This window comes from Hypanus sabinus, chromosome 22 (assembly GCF_030144855.1).
Source record: "Hypanus sabinus isolate sHypSab1 chromosome 22, sHypSab1.hap1, whole genome shotgun sequence".
Taxonomy (NCBI): domain Eukaryota; kingdom Metazoa; phylum Chordata; class Chondrichthyes; order Myliobatiformes; family Dasyatidae; genus Hypanus; species Hypanus sabinus.
In genome coordinates this window covers 63,192,979-63,215,076 of record NC_082727.1, presented here as the reverse complement: position 1 = coordinate 63,215,076, position 22,098 = coordinate 63,192,979, and the positions used below count along the sequence as shown (strand labels likewise).

Here is a 22,098-nt window from a genome sequence, read left to right as displayed (position 1 = left end):
TTCTGCCATCTGCCCCATGCCCTACTGTGCCACTCCACTCTCACAATTCCCAGCAACCTTTATTCCCACCAGATTTACAAACTTGGTCTCCACTTCACATTGACAACTACAGTACTGTGTAAAAGTCTGAGGCACCCTAGCTCGATTATATGTGCCTAATACTTTTGCTTGCACAGTACTGTAGATCATCAGAGACGTCGACCCCCTGGAAGCTGAGTCTGCTCCCCCTTTCCACTTCTGATCCCTTGATGAGGACTGGTGTGTGTTCCTTGACTTTCCTTTCCTGAAGTCCGTAATCAATCCCTTGGTCTTTCTGACATTGAGTGTAAGATTGTTGCTGTGATACCACCGAACCAGCTGATCGTACTGATGAAGGGAAGAAACAGATTAATCCTTAATTGAGGGGTGAAGGGAAGTTATTTAGTCAGCATTTTGGTGTGGGAATGGTCAGGTTAATAGGTGTAAAGAACACATATGCAGAGAAACAGTGAGGGGAAAAAAGTAAGTTCTACAGTAATTCAGAGTGGAGTTTTGGGAGACAAGCCTTGGACAGTGACAGGAAGAGAGGAAAGTGATAGAAGAAATTGGAAGACAGCTGAAAGATATGTGGGTAAGTGGAGAAAAGAATGAAAGAGCTGTTACATTAGTTTTGAAAAACTGAAAGAATTTTACTCTTAGCAATAAACAGGTGAGGATTGCCAAAGACAATCCTATATGAAGAACTATCATATTTTTAGATGAGAAAAAGTTGTTAGCAAAAAAGGCAGAACATAGTCAAATAGATCTACGGAGAACGGTAGCCGGGCCTTGTGAGCTCTCAAGAAGGAGTCACATTCTTGCTATGTAAGCAATATTCAGTGGAAATATTTGAATATGAAAAGCATCATGCTCTCCAGCCAAAATCAACTATGTTTTGTACTGCAGGCTATCATTTTGTTTCTATCGTTACTAATCAATATTGACTTTAAAATTAAGCAACTCTCATCATTACAATGACAGTTTGAATCATTGGCCTTGCACAATGGTTTGTTGAGAATTTTGGAATGTTACTACAAGTGGAATAAAAATATTTTCCAATGGAGAATACTGAATGCTAATTTGGTCCCCTCACATACAATAGATTCTGCAGTATATGACACAATATTCAATTCTAGTAAAACAATATATATCACTACATATCCAAGAATAATGTCATTGAAAATGTGCCATTAAAACATGTGGTACTATTTGAAGCTTCTGCTAAGTACCTAACCTGTAACTCTATCCCTCCCAAACCTAAACATAATGGCTCCAGATGATTCAATAACTCAACAAGTTATGCCTCATTGTGAGATCACTTATCTGGCCATCCCTTCTCTGAAACATTAAACATGATTAGCTGAAGAGACCTCACATTCAAGATAATAGCTTTGACTAGTCTGCTAAATGCAACAGAATATTATCGGAAGTACTACTATTTGAACCAGCCCAACATACTACAACATGTTGTCATACTTCTCATTCTACAGTATTAATGAACTGACCTCAGGTATGGTGAAAAATATATGTGAGGTTGCTTGTTGCTTTCCTTATGATGTAAGTCTTCCTCTTTCCTTTCAATGTTATTCATTCAATTTCAGTTTTTAAATGTGAGTTTAATTTGTTCTATAAAAATAAAAAGAACTACAATAAATTCAACACTACTCAAAACATGAAAAAATTAAATAATCCGAATTGTGAATATAAATTTCTTTTTCTCCTATTATATTTCTGCTTATATCCAAGTTGCCTCTTGCTAGCAAAAGACATTTGGTCTTCTGAAAGCAGCTGTCATTATCATATGAGCTTTGGTAGGTAGAAAGCATGAAAGTGCCAAAAATCAGATCAGTCTTAACTTTAATTGACATCCATACTTCCAGTGGGTTGTATGGAGTGGAACTTGCCAAAATTTTATCATTTGCTAATTCAGGATACAGTTCATTTGCATGAAACTTTAACTGGTGTTGCAAAATACAATACAGTCTTGAATGAACCTTACATCTTTTCTCATCAGTATAGATTGTAATCATATGTTTTGTCTTTTAAACTGTATCACACCACTGCCAAATGGAGTGATCTATGTGGCATATTGTGTAAGCTTGAAGAACACTGGACTCAGGGATTATCACTGGACTCAGGGATCATTCAGCTGAAGCCAGTAGGCCATTGATACCCATTGCAATCTACACTTTTGTACATGAAAAGAGAAGTAGATCTGGAAATAAGGCTATTAACCACTGACTGTAAGTTGGATAGTGAGTGAGAAGAAGCCTATAAAGAATAGTCAGAGATCACCTCTGTTACCTAAGTAACTTTTCTTTACTTAGATAGTTCTATTGTGTTTCCCTGTTGAGATGCTACCTTATATCCAGCGTATTTCCAGTATTTTCCTTCTGCTGTTAAAATTGTTCATTCTTATATCATCCCTGCCCCGTCTCCCTTCAGCTAATCACCATTATGTTATTATTCACTTCTTTAGCGGCCATATACCAGCTGAGTCACACAGCCATTGTAGTTACTGGCGTGCCAAGTAATTGACATTACTACCCAAATTAGGATACATTCCCCACAGGCTGCCAGATTCAGCAGAAGAAATCCCAGGTCAGTGAAAGAAAAAAAAATCTTTACTTTTAGCTTTCCTCTGTCCTTGTAAATGCTGGGCTCCCAAGATCTGTGTGCCAGCAGATGGGACCAAGCGTCTGCTTTGAGCGTTTTGCATTCATGACAATTCCTCATGGGATATATTAGAACTTCTGCATTCCTATTGTGTTACAATGGGTTTCCACAATCTATTTTTTACATTCAATAGCTAAACTGGCCCCAGACAAACTGTCCTCTGGCTGCTGCTATTATAGTCTCGAGGACATTTGACACATGATACCTTGGAACCTCAAACCCCACCATCCCAAGAAGAATGGTCATGTCATACATTTCAAAGTACTTATTTAATCTCCATGGAAAAGTTGGGTGGTTGCTTTAATTGTTCAATGATTTGTTTGAAGATTTATGATTGAAATTTGATTTGGTCCCTCATGGAATTTAATTGAACGAAACAAAGTTTGAACCATCTGTTATATTACAGCCGATTCTGATCAATAGCAGTCTTTAATTTCTCAGAAGCAATTTTCAATTGACGCATGTTCCTGTGTTTCTTTTTCTTTAATGCAACCTTGTCTAAATATTGTGCCCAGGGTTTTTTTGTGCAGGCATTTTGTCAATTGTGAATTGGGGATTTAAAGTTAATCTTCTTTAACAATAACATTAAATCTTTCTATGATTGTTTACCTTTTTCTTATCTGTAGTAAAATGCTTCAGCTTGGTTGTCAAGTCAGAACTGACACACCTCACAGGTATAACAGAGTGTTAAAGGCAAAGGGTAGGGAGAGAGGATCCATTTTGCCAGTTTGTGAAATAAATCCCCAGATATAATGCAATAACAGTTGAGTTATGCTGATATAGAACAGTAATCTGACTTAAACATTGTGTTAGTTATTTTTAAGATCATAAACATGAAAACCCTTTATATCCCACAAACACAGAAGCCCTTTAAACCTGTTCAAGCTTAATGCCTGCAGTATATATAATGGTATTTTGCATAAAAAAAATTAGAAAAAAACTGTAAGTCTGCACAGAGACTGCAAAGTAATGTGACTGTGCAAGAAAGTGGCAAATGGAGGATAATGAACTACTTTGTTTTCCTCCTCTTGAAAAAGTTCAGACAATTAAATATTTGCAGAGGAATTTGAGTATCCATGCATATATATCATCAAACCTTAACATGTTAGTTATAGCAAACAATTAGGAGAACATTGTCCATTTTGACAAAGGAACTGTAATATAACTACATCAATAGGATTGCTTCAATTTCGCAAGGCATATGGTAAATGCTGATACATTGGGAAGAAAGACTCCTTTAGAATGAGCAGAGCAAAGAAAATTCCTGAAATTAGAAGGTTGTCCTATAATGTAACATAAAGTAAAATAAGTCTAATCTTCCAGGGTTAAACAAAGGTGAATTTAATAGAAAAATACTTAATTTTCAGTTGGATGTGACAGGTCATCTCCTTGGGCTGGAGAAGCTGAAGTGAGCAGTCTATTCTCAGGATAAGGAACAGCAATTCAGAATTGGGTCTGTCCAGAATCTTGATATCATATCTAACCCTGAGCTGAGCGTCAAGCTATATTGAGGTGTCATTCAAGTGTCAATTTTCATTTCCAAAATAGCAGCCAACTCAGCTCCTTCCTCATGTCTACTGAAGTCTTCACTAGATACCCTAACTCTACCTATTTGCGAGTAAGAAGCTATCTAAACCTCGTGTACTGACTGAGAGTTATTGAGCTATGCAGCACAGAAAAGGGGCCTTTTACCCATTGCATTCATGCTAAGCTATTTGTCAACCTTCACCAATCCCAATTTTCCACATTACATTTGGAATCTTCTATGCCATCTCTGTCTAAGGCTTCTTACCTGATTCCACCATCTCCACTGGCAGTGCACTCCAGATATCAACCACTCTGTGTAAAACTACCAATCCCTCAACCCCTTTAACACTCCTAGCTCACACCTTAAGCCTGTATCTTCTTGGTTTTGATACTGCTACCATGGGGAAAATTCTGACTATCTACCCTGTCTATTCTTCTCATAATCTGAAATCATTTTATCAGGTCACCCCTGAGCCTCCTTTGATTAAGGAGGGGAAAAAAGCTATCTTTTCCAATCTCCCCCCCCCCCCAAAAAAATAACTAAATCCAGGCATCATCCCAGCAAATCTCCTTTGCACTCTCTCCTGCACAGTCACATCCTTCCTACAGTGTAGAGACCACAACTGCATTTGATAATCCAAATGCAACCTTATCAATGACATAACATACCAATTTTTATTTTCTATGCAACATGTTGCAGGCATTCCATATACCTTCTTTGAAACCCCATCCACCTGACTAACTGTTTGAATAACTGGTTCAGTATTGTTGCATGTACTGAGATAGTGAAAAAAAAGTTTGTATGCCATCCAGATAGATCATTCTATACATAAGTACACTGAGGATGTATAAAAACAAAAAAACCCAGAATGCATCATATGGTGTAAAAGAGAATGTGTTGTTAATGCTGTGCAGAATGTACCACATAATGTTATCCTGTTGTAGCCTGGGACAATCTTCATCACCATCCACAATTTTCATTCCATCTGGTTTTAAATTTACTAATCATTCCTCCTGCATCTGTATATCACAAATAAAAGAGGTCCTAGCATGAATTCCTGTCGTATACCACGACACAGACTTACAATTAAAAATTAAACATCTTTCCCCATTATACTTTCCCTATACTGCCAATTTTGGATTAAATTGGCCATCTTGCCATGGATCCCTTTGTTACATAACCTTTTGGACCAGTCTACCATGTAGGAACTTGTTAAATGCCATACTAAAGTCCATATAGACCACTGAATCAAATTAGTGATACAGAATTTCCCCTCACAAAGCCATGTTGACTCTCCCTAATTCACCCCTGTCTTTTCAAAATAACAGAAATCCTTTCCCTTAGAATCTCTCCAATAATTTCCCTAACAGTGATGTTAGGTGCACTAACCCATAGTTTTCTGGCTTATCCCTTTTACTCTCCTTAAGTAAAGGAACAACAACAGAACTACTGAATTTCATATAATTTCTTGTGTGCATGTTGCTTCTCTGATTGTTGATCTAAGTAGGGTTTTGGTTAAGCAATACCTTAATATTAAAGGTCAGGTTTAAAAATTCTATTTCCTGTTTCAAGGTTCTTGCCCATCCCTAGATTTAATCTTCCTGCTATTGATGGCCATTGTCCACAACCATCATAACCTTTTACTAGATCTTTGGCTCTTGATCACTTTTACTACTTTAAGAGGCTACTTCAAATCTAGTATTTTGACCAAACTTTTTCTTCATTTGTACTAATGGCTCTGTATTTATCAATTTGTGTTTGCTCACAGTTCTGTCATGCTCCTTGGGAGATTATTTGCTCCATTGAAATGGTTGCAACAGTCTGCTGGAGGAATTCAATAGATAGAGCAGCAGCTGTAGGAATTGAAAAGTAACTGCTGGTGTTTCAGGTCAAATCCCTGTATCAGAACTGAGGAAGAAAACTTCTTCAAAGTGAGCACACCTTGGACATATAAAATGGAAGCAGAAGGAATTGTCAATATTGGAATCTGCAGCAATAGTCTGCAGCAAGAACTCAGTCCTGATCCAGGTTTGTAACTGCACATTTCCTTTTCATCAATGATGCTGTCCAACTAACTGAGTTCCTCCAGAAGACTTCTTTTTAACTTCAGATTCCAGTATCTGTAGCCTACTGTGCCTTCACTGAAGTTGTTGAGTTGAGAAATGTGTTGCCACTGAGGCTGGTGAATTTGTGGATTCCCCTATTTTATAGGTTTCTGTATCCTCAGTGATTGAGTATAATCAAGACTGAGATCTATTAAGTTTATGAAAACTAAATGAATGGAATCTAGAATGGGAAATTTAAGGTGGAGGTTCAGCCATGAACTTGTTAGTTGGCAGAATAGATGTGAGGATCATATAGGCTGCTCCAGTTGTAATTTCTGATGTTCTTGGATTAATGGAATTTGTATCTTTTGTTACATTACAGGTATTTCTACACATACGTCTTCAGTTTTTCCCTTGGACCCGTGTAGATTCAAAACAGCCGTAATGGTTTGATGAATTCTGTAACAGATGAAAACCTGGTTTATTCCATAATGGTAGATATTGATAATAACCATAGAACGATGATGACGTTACAATTCCCACCAACCTTTCAGGTGCGCTCTCCTCCCGATTTTCCCTTAATCCAGGTCTACCAACAAGTGTTAAAATGCGGAGGAATTTACGGCTGCCGAATTCTTGCAATCATATCTGCGCCAAGGATTGTTTAATTTTTAGACCAGCCATTTTCAGGATTGCAACTTTGTGACACTACATTATTTGTGATTTTATTAAACAGATTTCACGCCTATGCAAACTGGACACACTAGGAAGTGAAACAAAATGTCATGCAGATTTAGAGAACCGATATGGATTTTATTGCTCTTTTTTAAATCATCAACTGTGAGGGACGGAGGAGGTATCACAGAGATCAGCGTTGTAATCTTTCAATTCCAGTCAGCAGGCGATGAATTGCTATTAGACTCTGCTTCCTGCTATAATCATTTCCGTACTTTTAATCTTTCGTATCTTACAGCAATGCGCCCAATATTAAGCAATCGATCTCTCGGAATCTATCTCAGTAAGATCTTGAACTGGGCAACAGTTATGAGCTTTCTCCGCAATTCCCTATCAACCTTTATGTTACAGCTTTACGCTAAACAGAAATTAGAAACATTTGGCTCTGCACATCAAACTGCAACTAACATGCCCCGTTTTCCCAAAACGAGCAAGATAAAGCGCGGGGAGGGGAAGATGGATGTGGGGGGTGGGGTATTGTAGAAAATAAACGGTGCGTAGGAAAGTAAGTGGCTGAATGCTAGATCGGAGTTGGAGGAAGCTGCAGACGTTTGTTTTAAGGGAAACTGTTGGTGGTGTTAGCGCTCATGTGCCAGATTCATCATACACATTAGGGTAAGCAGTGGATTCAGCAAGGCACTGAATTGATGGATTGCCTCGAATTTTGATAGCACTTTCAGGCTATTTCGCCGGAGGAGCTGATATTTCAGACGATACGGTATGTAAAAAGAAATGATACAGATCGTGGTCGCTGATTTTTTTCTCTACAAACGTTCAACTACTGTGAATAAAAGCGGAAAGCCTGGCTCGCTGTTTAAAGGGGTTCGTGCCCAAAACTAAATGGATCTGAACTGGAATGATTTGCATCGCTGGCTCGTTCTAAACGTTGGAGTGTCAAAGTACTGAAGCTACTTAATGAAACAAAGCTGTTTATAGTTGATGTGCCGAAAACAACCGAATCGCAATGGTTTCTACAGCCTTGTATTTCGTTCTGCCCATTATAGGTAAGACGCACAATTTTGCAAATTGTTCATCCTATTGTTTTCTTATCATAGTTCGACCTAAAAACTTAACGGGGAAGTATGTTTCGTCTTGAGGTTCTTTAGGTACATTAGCAGCCTCTTCAAATTACCAGCCCAATAAAGGATACCTGAGTTCCACGTGAATCACAAGTGTCGTATTTTATGTTCTAATTGCTACAAATCAGACTTCGTTTTAGGTTGGGGTAAAATCAGATTTATTGACCAGGATATATATTAAACCCTTAAATATTTCTATATTAATTTTCATATTTTAAATGTTTTGGAATATTTTCTAGATTGTGTATTAACGCTTTTGATTGGCAGATCATCTGCATGTGTATAATTATTGATTTGTCCTTATCTATGGAGATGACGAAACCCTGTGAAGTAATAAGTACTTGTTTCTTTTTCCTTTCCTTCTTTCTCGCTTCCAGATGCTGTAGTTCAGACTGCAGGTGTGAGTACCGCTATTAACCGTGTTGACTGCGTAAAAGCCAATGAACTGTGTACTGGTGACCCAGCCTGCAGCAGCAAGTATCGTACCCTTCGGCAATGCCTGGCCGGCAGCGCCAGCATGGTTACCGGACCCGAAGCCAAGAACGAATGCATCAGCGCCATGGAGGCAGTACGACAGAGCCCATTGTATAACTGTAGGTGTAAGAGGGGCATGAAAAACGAGAAAAGATGTCTTCGAATCTACTGGAGCATTCACCAAAGTTTCATGAATGGTATGGCACACGGTTTACAAGTCCTTCAAGTTATTATGTTTAACAACTTTTATAAAAAAAATACACGTGTAATAAAACTAAGTTAACTGTGGTTGTGCGTCCCGACAGAGTTCACGATTACTGGACATGATCTGGTCGGTTCTCCGTACGAGCCATTGAACAATAGACTTTCGGACATATTCAGGGCAGCATCTATCATCTCAGGTAAGTTTCACGGTGACATGTGACTTGCATTAACTTGAAATATAAATATGGCTAACTCTCCACATTTAAAATACATCACGGCGTATAAATATCCACATTCCTCTCCATCACACATTAATATGCTGTCTAGTGAATTATTCACGTTGTGTGATGGATGCAGCTCGTATGTTCGCGCCGCCACAGTATCCTTATTTCAGTATTGACTTCTAGGTCAACTCAGGATTGTTGCTGCATTCCAACTACCAATAACTACCAAATCTAAAACACTGGCCATACATAAGGCCAACGTACACTAATGCCGAGCTCTTCTCAAAAGAGATTTTCTAGCATACTTCTACTGATTTAATTGGCAAATTGTGCATGCAACCAGGTCTTCATGTTCGGATGAAGATCACGAAAGCCTTTAGATACATTTATCTATAAGTGGTGACTTACAATTCCCCCTTTCAAAATGATTTGATTATTAGCTTTGCAAGAAGAAAATGAAACAAACAATTTTTTTAGCTGTTCTAAGGATTGAAAAGAAAAAAAAGAAATGCCTTTACGAAAGGGAAATTCAGCGGGCGGGTCGTTTGCCTTTTTACTTCCATGCTTCTCTTCTGTCTGTAGATGGCAGTCTCGTGCCTTCTTAAAGATCTGTCTGTCTCCGATATTGTGATGATTTTCTAGATCCTTAACAAAAGGTTAGTGAGATTTGTGTCAAATGTCAGGCGACCACAGGATGGATGGATCTCTGTTGAGAACTGGAATGCTTTCCTTTTTTATTTCCATCTACCTTGCTCATCGTTTCTCTTTCGTGTCTATTTGTCATTTAAAATGTACTAAGGTTTCACAGAGTTTTTTTTTAACTAGTCACAGGGTCGTAGATGCAGCACGGAAGCAGGCCGTTTGGCCTATTGAGTTCGCTTGCACCATCCACCACAAAGTTACACAAATCTTACATTAATCCTTTATCCTCCCTATATTCTCACCAGCCCCTCCCTGATTCTATGACTCGCCTATACAGGACCAATTTATAGTGGACAATTAATTTACCAGTTTGCAGGACTTAGGGCACAGGAGGAAACCAAAGCATGCCTGCTATTACAGGGAGACTTGGAGACTCCATGCCAGCAGTACCCAAAGACAGGTTACTGGCCTGTGCAGCCCTGGATCCACTACCTGCACCACTGTGCATTGAATTTCTTAATGTTTGTAGATGCACCTGAAAAATCTAGTCAAAATTAACTTTGCCCATGCACTCCATGGCCACTTTATTGGGTACACCAGCTCCTTAATACAATTATCTAATCACCCAATCATGTGGCAGTAACCCAATGCATAAAAGCATACAGGTATGGTCAAGAGGTTCAGCTGTTGTTTAGACTAGGTGTCAGAACGAGGAAGAAATGTGATCTAGGTGATGTTGACCATAGAATGACTATCGATGCCAGCCTGGGTGGTTTAAGTAACTCAGAAACTGCTGATTTCACAGGATTTTCACACACAATGGTCCAGAGTTTACAGAGAATGCTGAGGAAAAAATTCTAGGAAGTGGCACCTTGATAATGAAAGAGGTCAGAGGAGAATGGTCAGACTGGTTCAAGCAACACTAACTCAAATAACTATGTGCTACAACAGGAATGTGCGGAAGAGCATTTCCAAATACACAACATATGGACGGGCTGTAACAGCAGAACACTACATTGAGTTTCACTCCTGGGGCCACTTTATTAGGTACACTCCTACTCCTAACGAAGCGGCTACTGAGTGTAAAGTTTATTAGTCCACTGGCACTCAAACATCTGTCCATAGTTTAGTGGATTTCTGGTGTACTCCTAGACCTATAAGATGATGCAAATGGATCATAAAAATAAAAATATTTGTCTGTGATCTGGGACATGAACTGAACTTAAGCAAAATTAAGCTGTTAAATGTAGCACTGAAAAAAATATTATGTAGCCAGAAATAAATACAATTAAGCAGAAAAACATTCAGATGCTGATGTGACATAGAAACTGTTGCTAATTTAAACAAAAGGATTTAAAATGCATTGATATTTTCAAACTCATTTGGGAATGACAAAATGTTTCAATAATTCCACAGGACACTTTATTTAATGCCTTTTAGAAAGAGAATTATATGTGACCAAGTTATTTTGCATCATTTGGTCAAAGTATATATCTGAACTGGGATAGGAACCTTTGTGCTTTAATATTAGCTTAGCCATTATAGTCACATGGTGTTAAGAACTGTGTAGCTACACAACTTTGGACTTGGGTGAGACCAGCACCAAAGACATTCACATTTCAGTAACATGGAAATGGTGGCATATTTCAACAGTTTGGGTACCTTTGATAAAATGCAGTGATCACTTCAGATTTAGCCTAATTAGTTGTTGCATGGTTAGATTTGACTAAAGTTGGCAAAAGGCTTAGAACTGATGTCATGACTGCATCTTCAAACATAACATGAAATTATCTGAATACTGTCAGTTCATAAATATCTTGGAAAAAGGTAGTACCACATACTTAGGAGTCTAACTAAAATAGTCCATGGATTTCAAAGTGGAACTAACCAAGTCATGAACTCTTTCAACTATCATCTATGCTTTATATCATAATTCCAGTCATTATTAAAACACAGTCATCACAGCATGATTGTACTGTTAATTTTTAGAAACTCATATGAATGTTATAGCTTTTTAGTGAGAACTGTAAATTATACCAAAATAATGTTACTGCATCAATAATAAGTAACTATAATAATCATAAGACTTAGGAGCAGAATTAGGACATACAGCCCATCGTTATCAATTGTGTAAATCTAATTTAAAGAAACAGTCCAGAGATAATAAAAGTTGGCTTTGGGCCTCTTTAAAGCTGAACTTGTCCAAAGTTCTTCTTTTCTTATTGTAAGTTGTTCATTTTATCATCACTGTGAATGTTGATCTGCGATAAAACTGCCTGGCAATGTCTCGGATTGAAAGACTCATTAGTCTGTTCGAATCCCTCCATAGAATTATTCTCTATATTTGTGTAAGTTCAAACCATCCTGTATCACAATCACCCCTCACCTACTTTGCCCCATCTTAACCCATTGTCCTATCTTTCCACCTGGCCCCAAAATCTTACTATGATTTCTGTTCCCTAATGTCTAAACTCTTGTGACTCTTACATTTTCATTGGATGTCATTGCCATTCTGTAGTTTCATAGAAACATAGTAAACCTACAGCCCAATACAGGCTCTTTGGCCCACAATGCTGTGCTGAACTTGCACTTACTTTAGGAATTAACTAGGGTTACCCATAGCCAGCTACTTTTCTAAGCTCCATGTACCTATCCAGGAGTCTCTTAAAAGACCCCATTGTATCTCCCTCCACTGTCACCAGCAGCCCATTCCACACACTCGCCACTCTCTACGTTTTTTTTTAAACCAATGTCTCCTCTGTACCTATTCTAAGCACCTTAAAACTATGCCCTCTCGTGTTAGCCATTTGAGCCCTGGGAAAATGCCTCTGGCTATCCACATGATCAATGCCTCTCATCCTATACACTTCTAACAGGTCACCTTTCATCCTCCTTCACTCCAAGGAAAAAGGCCGAGTTCACTCAACCTATTCTCATAAGGCATGCTCCCCAATCCAGGAAACATCCTTGTAAATCTCCTCTGCACCCTTTCTATAGTTTCCACATCCTTCCTGTAGTGAGGTGACCAGAACTGAACACAGTATTCCAAGTGGGGTCTGACCAGGGTCCTACATAGCTGCAACATTACCTCTTGGCTTTTAAACTCAATCCCATGGCCGATAAAGGCCAATGCACCATATGCCTTAACCACAGAGTCAACCCGTGCAGCAGCTTTGAGCGTCCTATGGATTCAGACCCCAAGATCCCTCTGATCCTCCACACTGCCAAGAGTCTTATCATTAATACTATATTCTGCCATCATATTTGACCTACCAAAATGAACCACTTCACATTTATCTGGGTTGAACTCCATCTGCCACTTCTCAGCTCAGTTTTGCATCCTATCGATGTCCTGCTGTAACCTCTGACAGCCCTCCACACTATCCACAACACCCCCAACCTTTGTGACATTAGCAAATTTACTAACCCATCCCTCCACTTCCACATCCGGGGCATTTATAAAAATCATGAAGCGTAAGGGTCGCAGAACAGATCCCTGAGGCACACCACTGGTCACCAACCTCCATGCAGAATATGACCCATCTACAACCACTCTTTGCCTTCTGTGAGCAAGCAAATTCTGGATCCACAAGGGAAGGTACCTTTGGATCCCATGCCTCCTTACTTTCTCAATAAGCCTTGCATGGGGTACCTCATGGGGTCTACTGCTCTTCCTTCATCAATGTGTTTAGTCACATCCTCAAAAAATTCAATTGGGCTTGTAAGCCATGACCGGCCTTTGACAAAGCTATGCTGACTATTGCTAATCATATTATGCTCCTCCATGTGTTCATAAATCCTGCCTCTCAGGATCTTCTCCGTCAACTTACCAAATACTGAAGTACGACTATTGGTCTGTGATTTCCTGGGCTATCTCTACTCCTTTCTTGAATGAGGGAACAATATCTGCAACCCTCCAATCCTCCGGAACCTCTCCCGTCCCCATTAATGATGCAAAGATCATTGCCAGAGGCTCAGCAATCTCCTCCCTTGCTTCCCACAGTAGCCTGGGTTACATCTCATCTGGTCCTAGAGACTTATCCAACTTGCTTTCCAAAAGATCCAGCACATCTTCTTTCTTAATGTCTATATGCTCAAGCTTTTCAATCCACTGTAAGTCATCCCTACAATCACCAAGATTCTTTTCCATAGTGAATACTGAAGCACCCTTTTCCTCCTCTCTAACCTTCTACTGCCCTGTCACACTGTTTCTAAAAACCTCATTCTGTGGCCATCCTTTTAGTCACCTGTTGTAATATCCTTTTAAAGTTTAGAGCTAAACTTTGTCTGTGAAAACTTTTATGAAGTGCTTTGAAGGTGTTACCCTTTAAAAATGCTATTTAAGTGCAAATTGTTGTCCTTAATTTGAATCCTTTCTATCATGGGACACAATGTCAGTATCAAATATCCTGAGGTGATTTAGATTAGACATATAGCAATACAAGTATCCTTAAGAGGCTGTCTTGCCATTCAGTGATACCATGACAGTTCTGTGATCTAACTACATTTTCCTACTTCTATCTGTGTCTATTCATTTGGTTAACAGGATCTACCAATCTCACTTTTAAATGTAATTATTGGGTTGAAGTAGTAGGTCTGCCTGGACTCGTAATCCCTTCTGTACATGATTGTAGAAATGTTCCAAAAGAATTCCAAACTCTTATCAGCTTTTACAAGTATTTCTAGCCTCTCCAGATTTGGTTGGATCTAATTTTCACACTTCATTTGAATGTTAAGTTTCAATTGCAGCCTTTGTTAGCTCTTCTTTCTTGTTTTGTCTTTTCCCCTTAACAACTTTATCATCATTAAGTTTGCTCCTAACTATCTTCAGTTCCAGAAATACAACTGTAGTTTGTTCATCATAGTTTAAGGCATGAAGATCAAATGTTTCACAAAGACTTTATACAGATTAAGATTTATTCTTCCCTTGTATATCAGTCCTCCAGATTCATTAGACTCTTTGATCCTTTTCATAATCAACCCATAACATTAGTTGCATACTTGGACCACAGGTCTTTTAGGACCTTCATGCTCCACTTTTGTCACTGAGAAAATGCGCAATTTTATCCTTTTTGACATTCAACTTGTCCACAAGGAAACACATTTGGAACACATTTGCTTATTCAATGAATATCTTTTCTACTTTATGCATTCATCTGTTCTGGGTGATATTGCTTTTCTATGTCATAAACAAACTTGGCAACATTCTGCCAATTTGATTATCTCCCAATTAATGCCAATGGATTTGTAACTAAATTGATATTTAACCATCAAACCATGAAAAGCTTTGGCACTGGAGGAGCCCATTTGATCTTTCATGCTGGCTAAAAAATTATCCTTAAGTTAATCTTACTTCTCAGATGTCAGTCTGTTGCCTTCTAGATATGGCTCTTCAGTGCTCTTGGAGGCATCTTTAAACATGGTGAGTGTTTCGGCCCCTGTACCACTTCAGAAAGTAAGTTCTAGCTAGGTCCCTGCTACTCATTGAGTGACTGTACTTTTGTCAACATTACTGTAATCCTTCTACCAAATACTGTATATTATCACTAGTTTTTGTCTTCTCTTAAAGGACAAAAGATCGTTTCTGATGTCTGAGTAACATATCTGATCTAAACTTAGATTTAATTATTTTCCTATCACCATAAATTAATCTTGAATGCTGAGTTTCAACCCTATCCTAAACAATATGCATCAGCTCCAAACCAAAGGAAGATTTGTATTCAGCTCTGAGATTTTCATTACACAATAACACGGCTAAACAGGGTTCTTTAATACCAATATAGGACGTTGTGTCATGAATTGTGACTACATAAGATCTACACAGATCAAACTCAATGCCTTAAATTCTGTTTGCTCTCTTGTCCATTATTCACTCAAAGCTACTGATTCTCTCTTTAGGCCCGGTATTAGTAATCCTGCAGCATCACACATGTTCATGTGTGAGCCTTGGCTGTGCTTGTTAATAACTTATTAAATATTCTGGTGATCAGAGAGGGCAGAGTTTCTGTCTCGCTCACTTACAGCAGGATTGCCCAGGCGTAAGTTGACTTTCTTAGTGAAATGATTCCTCTGAGTCGGTATCAAGCTTATTATTTCATGACACAAACTTGGTTGTTTTGCAGCAACAGGACAGTGCAAGGTTATAAAAATTGCTATAAATTATGAAATTTGCATAAATACTGCAAATGAGGCAGTGTTCGTGGACTATTAAGAAATTTGATGGTGGAGCAGAGAAAGCTGATCCTGAATCATTGTGTGGGCCTTCAGGCTCCTGTACCTCCAACCAGATGGTATATCCTGGATGGTGTAGTCCTTAAAAACACATGCTGCTGCCTTCTTGAGACATCATCTCTTGAAGGTTCCCTCGGTGGTAGGGAGCCTTGTGCTCATGATGAAGCTGGCTGAATTTACAACCTTCTGCAGCTTCATACGCTCTCTACACTGAGGGCTCCGTATGAGCTGTGAAGTAACTAGTCAAAATGCTGTCCACTGTAACCCTGGAGAAATGTGCAAGTTTAACTCAATGACACAATGCAAACAATAGCATCCAAATTGAAACTGGTATTTTTTTTTACTGAGATATGTGAAAGTCCACACTAATCACTCTCAAGTTCACTTGAAGGCAAAAATATGATATGTGAATCCATAGGTCACTCAGTCAATTTTCATATTTAGTTGTTTAAGAATGTATAATTTTGCAGTTATTCTTATTTCAGTTTTGCAGTACATGTTCTCTCTAGGTTATGAATGCCTAACTTATGTACAGTCTGTACAAGTGAATGGGCATTTGGGAGACTGGCAAATTAAAGTTGCTGGCTATTGCAGGGCTGCAGGTATCTTTTGCCATGTGGGAGCTCTGTTTGATGCGACATTTTCAACTTGTGAAGTGGTTGACTTACAAACAATTCACAGGAATGGAACCCTGCCGTAACATGGTGAGTACCATTCACAGTGGGTTCATCTCCCAGGCAATGCACCAGCAGTGGCTGAATGGGTGCACTGAGGCTTCTGATGTAATTTGGGTCATCTCAAGAAAGTTCATTGTCAGCTCTAATTTGCTCCACCATCTTGCAGGAATGCATCAAATATTTGTTCAATGTCACTCCCGCCCCCCCCCCCAACATGAGCTGATATTCAAAAACTACACAATGGAGTGCTGCAAATGCACATTCTGCCCCATCTGTTCATTGTGCTATGAAATAATGCTCCAAAATGTTATGTCACCATAATTATGATGAATATATCTGTATTTGGTAATCTCATTGTAGTCGGCATGTACTGACTTTTACAGCCATAATTCATTGGTCTTATGATGTGAATAATTGGATGTATGAGGACAAAATAAAATGAGTTCTTAGCAAAACTATTTTGTGCTCCATTTTGTCATTTTGGCTACAATTGAAAGTCCATCTCAAATTAAGATTGATACTAACCTATATCTATATAATCACCTATTAGATAGATAGATGGACAGATAGGTAAATACTTTATTGATCCCAAAGGAAATTACAGTGTCACAGTAGCATTACAAATGCAAAGAAATAAAAGTATTAGAAGAAAAGTAGAAAGAATAAAAAAATAATTTGCCACAGTCTAAAGAAGGGGGTAATCACTTTCCCAGCTATAGGCTGACTCATAATAGTCTAATCGCAAAGGGTAAAAATGACATCATATATTGGTGACTTTCTTTAAAACTATGCAGTAAGTTGAAAATTAGTGCTTTTTTTTACTGATATTTGATAATTATTCATGAGTAGGTATGGCTATACCAGATTAAAATACACCCCTCACTATCATTCCTGCCTTTGTTCAGGTAAAAAAAAGTTTGCTAAATAAATTGAGAGCTGCACATAGTGTTTGCAAGTGGGGCACTAGCTAATAATTTATGCTTAAATAAGAACTAACAGAATGGAACCTTAGATTTTAAGTGATAAAAGGTGACAACCAAATGTGATGTAATTTTGAATGTTTTTCTTCCTATGCAATAAATTTCTGAATGTAAGTAAAGTTAAAGATATTAACACTTTTATTCAGTTCATGGTATAAACTTATAAATTGCACTGCTGTTATAAAAGGACTCAGGTGAACAAGGCAGGGGTCAATTTGCATACAGTTCTTCAAGTAATTCTGTGATATGATCTGTGAATAATTCAAGAGCTCTTTATCTAGCAAGTCATTTCACACCTATTAAATTCCTTCACCTTATCCACCTAATTATGGAGGTGTTATAACCAAATGAACATTAACCACATACACTCATACTGCAATAAGGATTATGGAAGTCTGAAAGATACATTAACTTGTTTTAGTGCTAGAATTTGATTGCCAAACTTAATATTATTTTGTAAGTATCATGTCTAGCTATTGTCATTGAATTATAGTTGCCTTTGTATGGTCTTTGAATTAGTTTATGTTTCAACCTGTTTTAAAATGTTTATTTTTAATCTAATTAAGTTAGAGGTTTTTAGAAATAGTTGAATTCAGGCCTCTGATGACACCATGTAAAATGTGGTAGGTACACTGTTTGCTTCCATTTCTAATTCTAAAATTGGTGCTTGGATATGTCACTTAGAGATTAAAATGTTATGATTCTTCAAAGGTGAAAAAAGGAGATTTGCCAATATCTGAATGTATGTATTGGGAGAATGTCATGTGCTCGGTCCATGTTTTTGTCTGTTAATTTTAATGCACTGAATATTGTAGGATGAGAGTGCTGATTTTCCTGACATGCATGGGTTGTGAACACAGCAGCAGCAAAATCTATCTCCTAATCGAACCTCATGACCTCTTTCAAGTATATTCTAAACATCAGGCCACATTGATTTTAATGGGTTTCTTTGTATTTATTGTGAATGCCTACAAGAAAATGAATCGGAGTAGTATGTACTTGTTAAAATATAAATAGTTAGAAAATAAATTTACTTTATTCAGCACACCAGCTTGATGTAACATTCCAACTTTGTGTCATCTTCTGGTATGGAGGGGGAGGGACCACTGCACAGGACCTAATCAGCTCCATCATGGGCACTCGTATCCCCAGTATCAAGGACACTTTCAAAAGGCAGTGCTTAAAGAAGCCGGCATCCCTCATTAAGGACCCCCATCACCCAGGATATGTCCTCTTCCCATTGTTGCCATCAAGGAGGATGTACAGGAGCCTGTGATATTAAACCTGATTCTGGTTCCTGCTAGTGCACATTTTCCTAGGCAGGATGCAGAAAGCTGACTGAATTTCATGTTTAATGCATAATTCTGGGAGTGGCTGAGTGCACTGGTTCTCTTGGGAATCACCGGCCACAGATAATTCAGTTTGTTCTATCATAATAGCAGACAATTATAGAAATAAAGGGAACAGCAAGATACCACTACTAACATTAATTTTTCCAATCAATTTATCTAGATTTCTGGATTTTCTTTTGTTGCTGGGAGGACTCATTGCCTTTTAAATAATCCCATGAGATCTTTAATAGATCATGCAGATGGTAGTACAGGAGGAAGTGTAGGAATCTCATAGCACCTCAAGCCAGAATGCAGGAGGTAGCCTCAATCTTGTGATTCAGCAGTAAGAGCTATTCTAACCCATTCAAGTATTCCTCAGTCATTCATGCATAATTCCATAGTCTTTCGTTAGTTTTAATTCATCTGTTTTTATTTATCTATTTACTTCCCTCTACATTTATGAAAAGCCATGATAACATATACTTTGCGGCATTTTGATGATTTTGAAACTTTCTTTCAAATCAGGGTAGTGTAGTGGTTAGCAAATGCTTTACAGCGGCAATGACGCGGTTTCAATTCCCACTGCTGTCTGTAAGGAGTTTGTATGTTCTCCCTGTGACCATGTGGGTTCTTCTGGGTGCTCTGCTTTTCCCCCATAGTCCAAAGACATGCTGGTTGATAGGTTAATTGGTCAATGTAAATTGTCCCATGATTAAATTGGGGGTTCCTGGGCAATGTGGCTCGACAGGCTGGGCGGGCCTATTGCATGCTGTATCTCAATAAAGTGAAGAAGTCATAAAGTTCCTTACATATAACAAAAATTGATTTTAAAATGTTACACAGCTCTGCATCAGGAAGTTTTTAACATTCAAAGATTAATAGGCAGCTTGTAGAGTCGGGTTTCTACTTTATGGCCTGAAATATACTTAGCTTGGATGCAGTTCAGGTGAGAACACCTGTGAGGGGCTTCTGGCAGGTTGGACATTCATTACTTCTGTGACTAAATGTTGAAGCATGGAAAGAATATTTTGAAGGCCAAATATCTGAACATATCCTGAGCTTAAGGATTCACGATTGAGTCTTGGCACTAGCTCCCATCTTCCTGAATCCAGCTGTTGAATTAGTGTCATAGGATGCAACTAGCTCTGCTCCATTCATTTAATGGAGTTATTGATTGTCATTAAAAGGGTAAATTTAGCTAAGTTTTCTTTTGGTTACTTGAACTTTATATTCACATTTAGTTAATGAAAATATGATAAATGTGTCATTAAATAGTTTTGACAACACAAGCTGTCAAAAGGCCATCAAGACATTCCAGGTTGGGGCTTGAGATTTAGCTGCCTAAGAGAAGCCTGGTCACCCTTTGCTGGCAGCACCATCTGCTAACATGGTTACAGTGAAGCTGCAGAAGATTATTGTAGCGTGAAGATGAAGGGACATGAGTTTTGGGAGATGCCTATAGTGCAGGCTGTGCTGAACATGATTTTGGTCATTGTGTTGCCAACCTTCATTTGACTGTCAGGGTCAAATAACACTAAGCTGAAATAGAAATAATCTGTGGACTCCATTTAACAATTTTGAGATGTGGCAAAATACTACACTAACAAGACCAAAATCAATTTACAATGGTCTTTAGAAACAGCCAAGATGCTGGAGGATCTCAGCATATCAGGCAACATCTGTGGAGGAAAATGTACAGTTAGTGTATTGGATCAAGATGAAGATTCTTAACAAAAAAATGTCAATTGTCCATTTTCCTCCACAGACCCTCCCTAAAGTGCTGAGCTCCTCCAGTATCTTGTTGCTTCTACAGATGCACCAGTATTGTTTAGGAAATTATTTCTCACTTGCTGTAACACAGGAGGTGGTCTTTGAACCCACAGAGTCCATGCCATTCCCAGCAGAGCAATCCCACAAGTCTTGTTCCTAGGGTTCCGATTTCCTTGTAGCCTTCCAGTTTACTCCCACTTGCATGACTAACAGCTCTCCCTTGATTCTTTTGCCACTAATGTACGCTGAGATAATTTACTGTAGCAAAATTAAAAAATCAGCCCATCTTTAGGAGGTGGGATGATACCAGAAGACCCAACAGAAACATTATGATCGCAGGGAGAACATGCAAACTTCTCACTTGCAGCATCTGAGGTCAGGATTGAATCTGAGTCACTGGACCTATGAGATAGCATCACTAACCACCGTGAAACATTTCCCATCCTTTTTAATTAGAATGTTGAAAAATCTAACATAATAAATTTAAGGGGAATTAGAACAAAAAGAATGAATGTGCTTTTACATATACTGGAAAATATTCAGTTAACTCTTGATCACTAAATGTAGTTATATTCTGCTTCCACAAATTAATACTTCTAATTTTAATGTAAATGAACTAGAGACGAGGAACATAATACCAGAAGAAAGTAGGAACAGGAGTAGGTCACTTGGCCCCTTCAAGCCTACCATGCAACTTAGTATGACCATGGTGAACTCTCCACAATTTCATCTCAGTGTACGTTCCAACTCAGGACTCATTGCTCAGTCTTCAGAGTGCAAGTCGGGATCAGGTTTAATACCCCCAGCATATGTCATGAAATTTGTTGTCTTGCAAAATTGCAATGCATTATAATAAAGACTATAAATTACAATAAGAAGATTATATATAAAAATTAAATTAAGTAACACAAAAAGAGAGGGGAAAAAAGATAGTGTTAGTGTTCATGAGTTCATTGTCCATTCAGAAATCTAATGGTGGAGGGGGAAAAGCTGTGCCTGAAACGTTGAGTGTGCGTCTCTAGGTTCCTGTACCATGTCCTTGATGGTAGTAATGAGAAGAGGGTATGTCCTGGCACTTAGATTAATTGATTTGTATGTATAGTTAATTTGGTCAGAGTTCTGTCATTTATTTTGCAGTATTTCTTTGAACTATAATTCATAGACCACAGTAAGCCAGCCAAGTTTGCTGTTGACTTTGGAAATGAACTTGAACAACTCGGATGATCCCAGCAGCAGCAGCAGCTTGCAAGTGTAAGCCACCATGATTCCAAGTGCTGTACACCCTGTGCTGTAATGGGATCAGGTGGCATGCAGTGAAGGTCAAAAACCAAAGCAGTTAGCTAAGCTGTGATATCTGGCCTGTCAAAGATTGATGTCTACAAGTTCATTGCTAGTTTACATCTATGAATTGCTCCACAGCAGAGAACATATTCTAGTCTGCCTTGGAAATTCAGTTCCAGTGACTTATTTATGCAGCTACTGTA

The 22,098-nt window shown here is 38.4% G+C and overlaps 1 protein-coding gene across 1 annotated transcript in view; it reads left to right on the top strand.

Annotated features, from left to right (window-relative positions):
- Positions 1 to 7,637: 7,637 nt before the first annotated feature.
- The window catches only part of gfra1b (gdnf family receptor alpha 1b), a 255,729-nt gene continuing 241,268 nt past the window's right edge, over positions 7,638 to 22,098 (top strand). Inside the window, exons 1-3 of the mRNA XM_059947924.1 lie at positions 7,638 to 8,006; positions 8,459 to 8,752; positions 8,861 to 8,956. Of these exons, the coding sequence (XP_059803907.1) occupies positions 7,967 to 8,006; positions 8,459 to 8,752; positions 8,861 to 8,956 (430 nt within the window). The 5' untranslated portion in view covers positions 7,638 to 7,966. The remainder of the gene's footprint in view (positions 8,007 to 8,458; positions 8,753 to 8,860; positions 8,957 to 22,098) is intronic.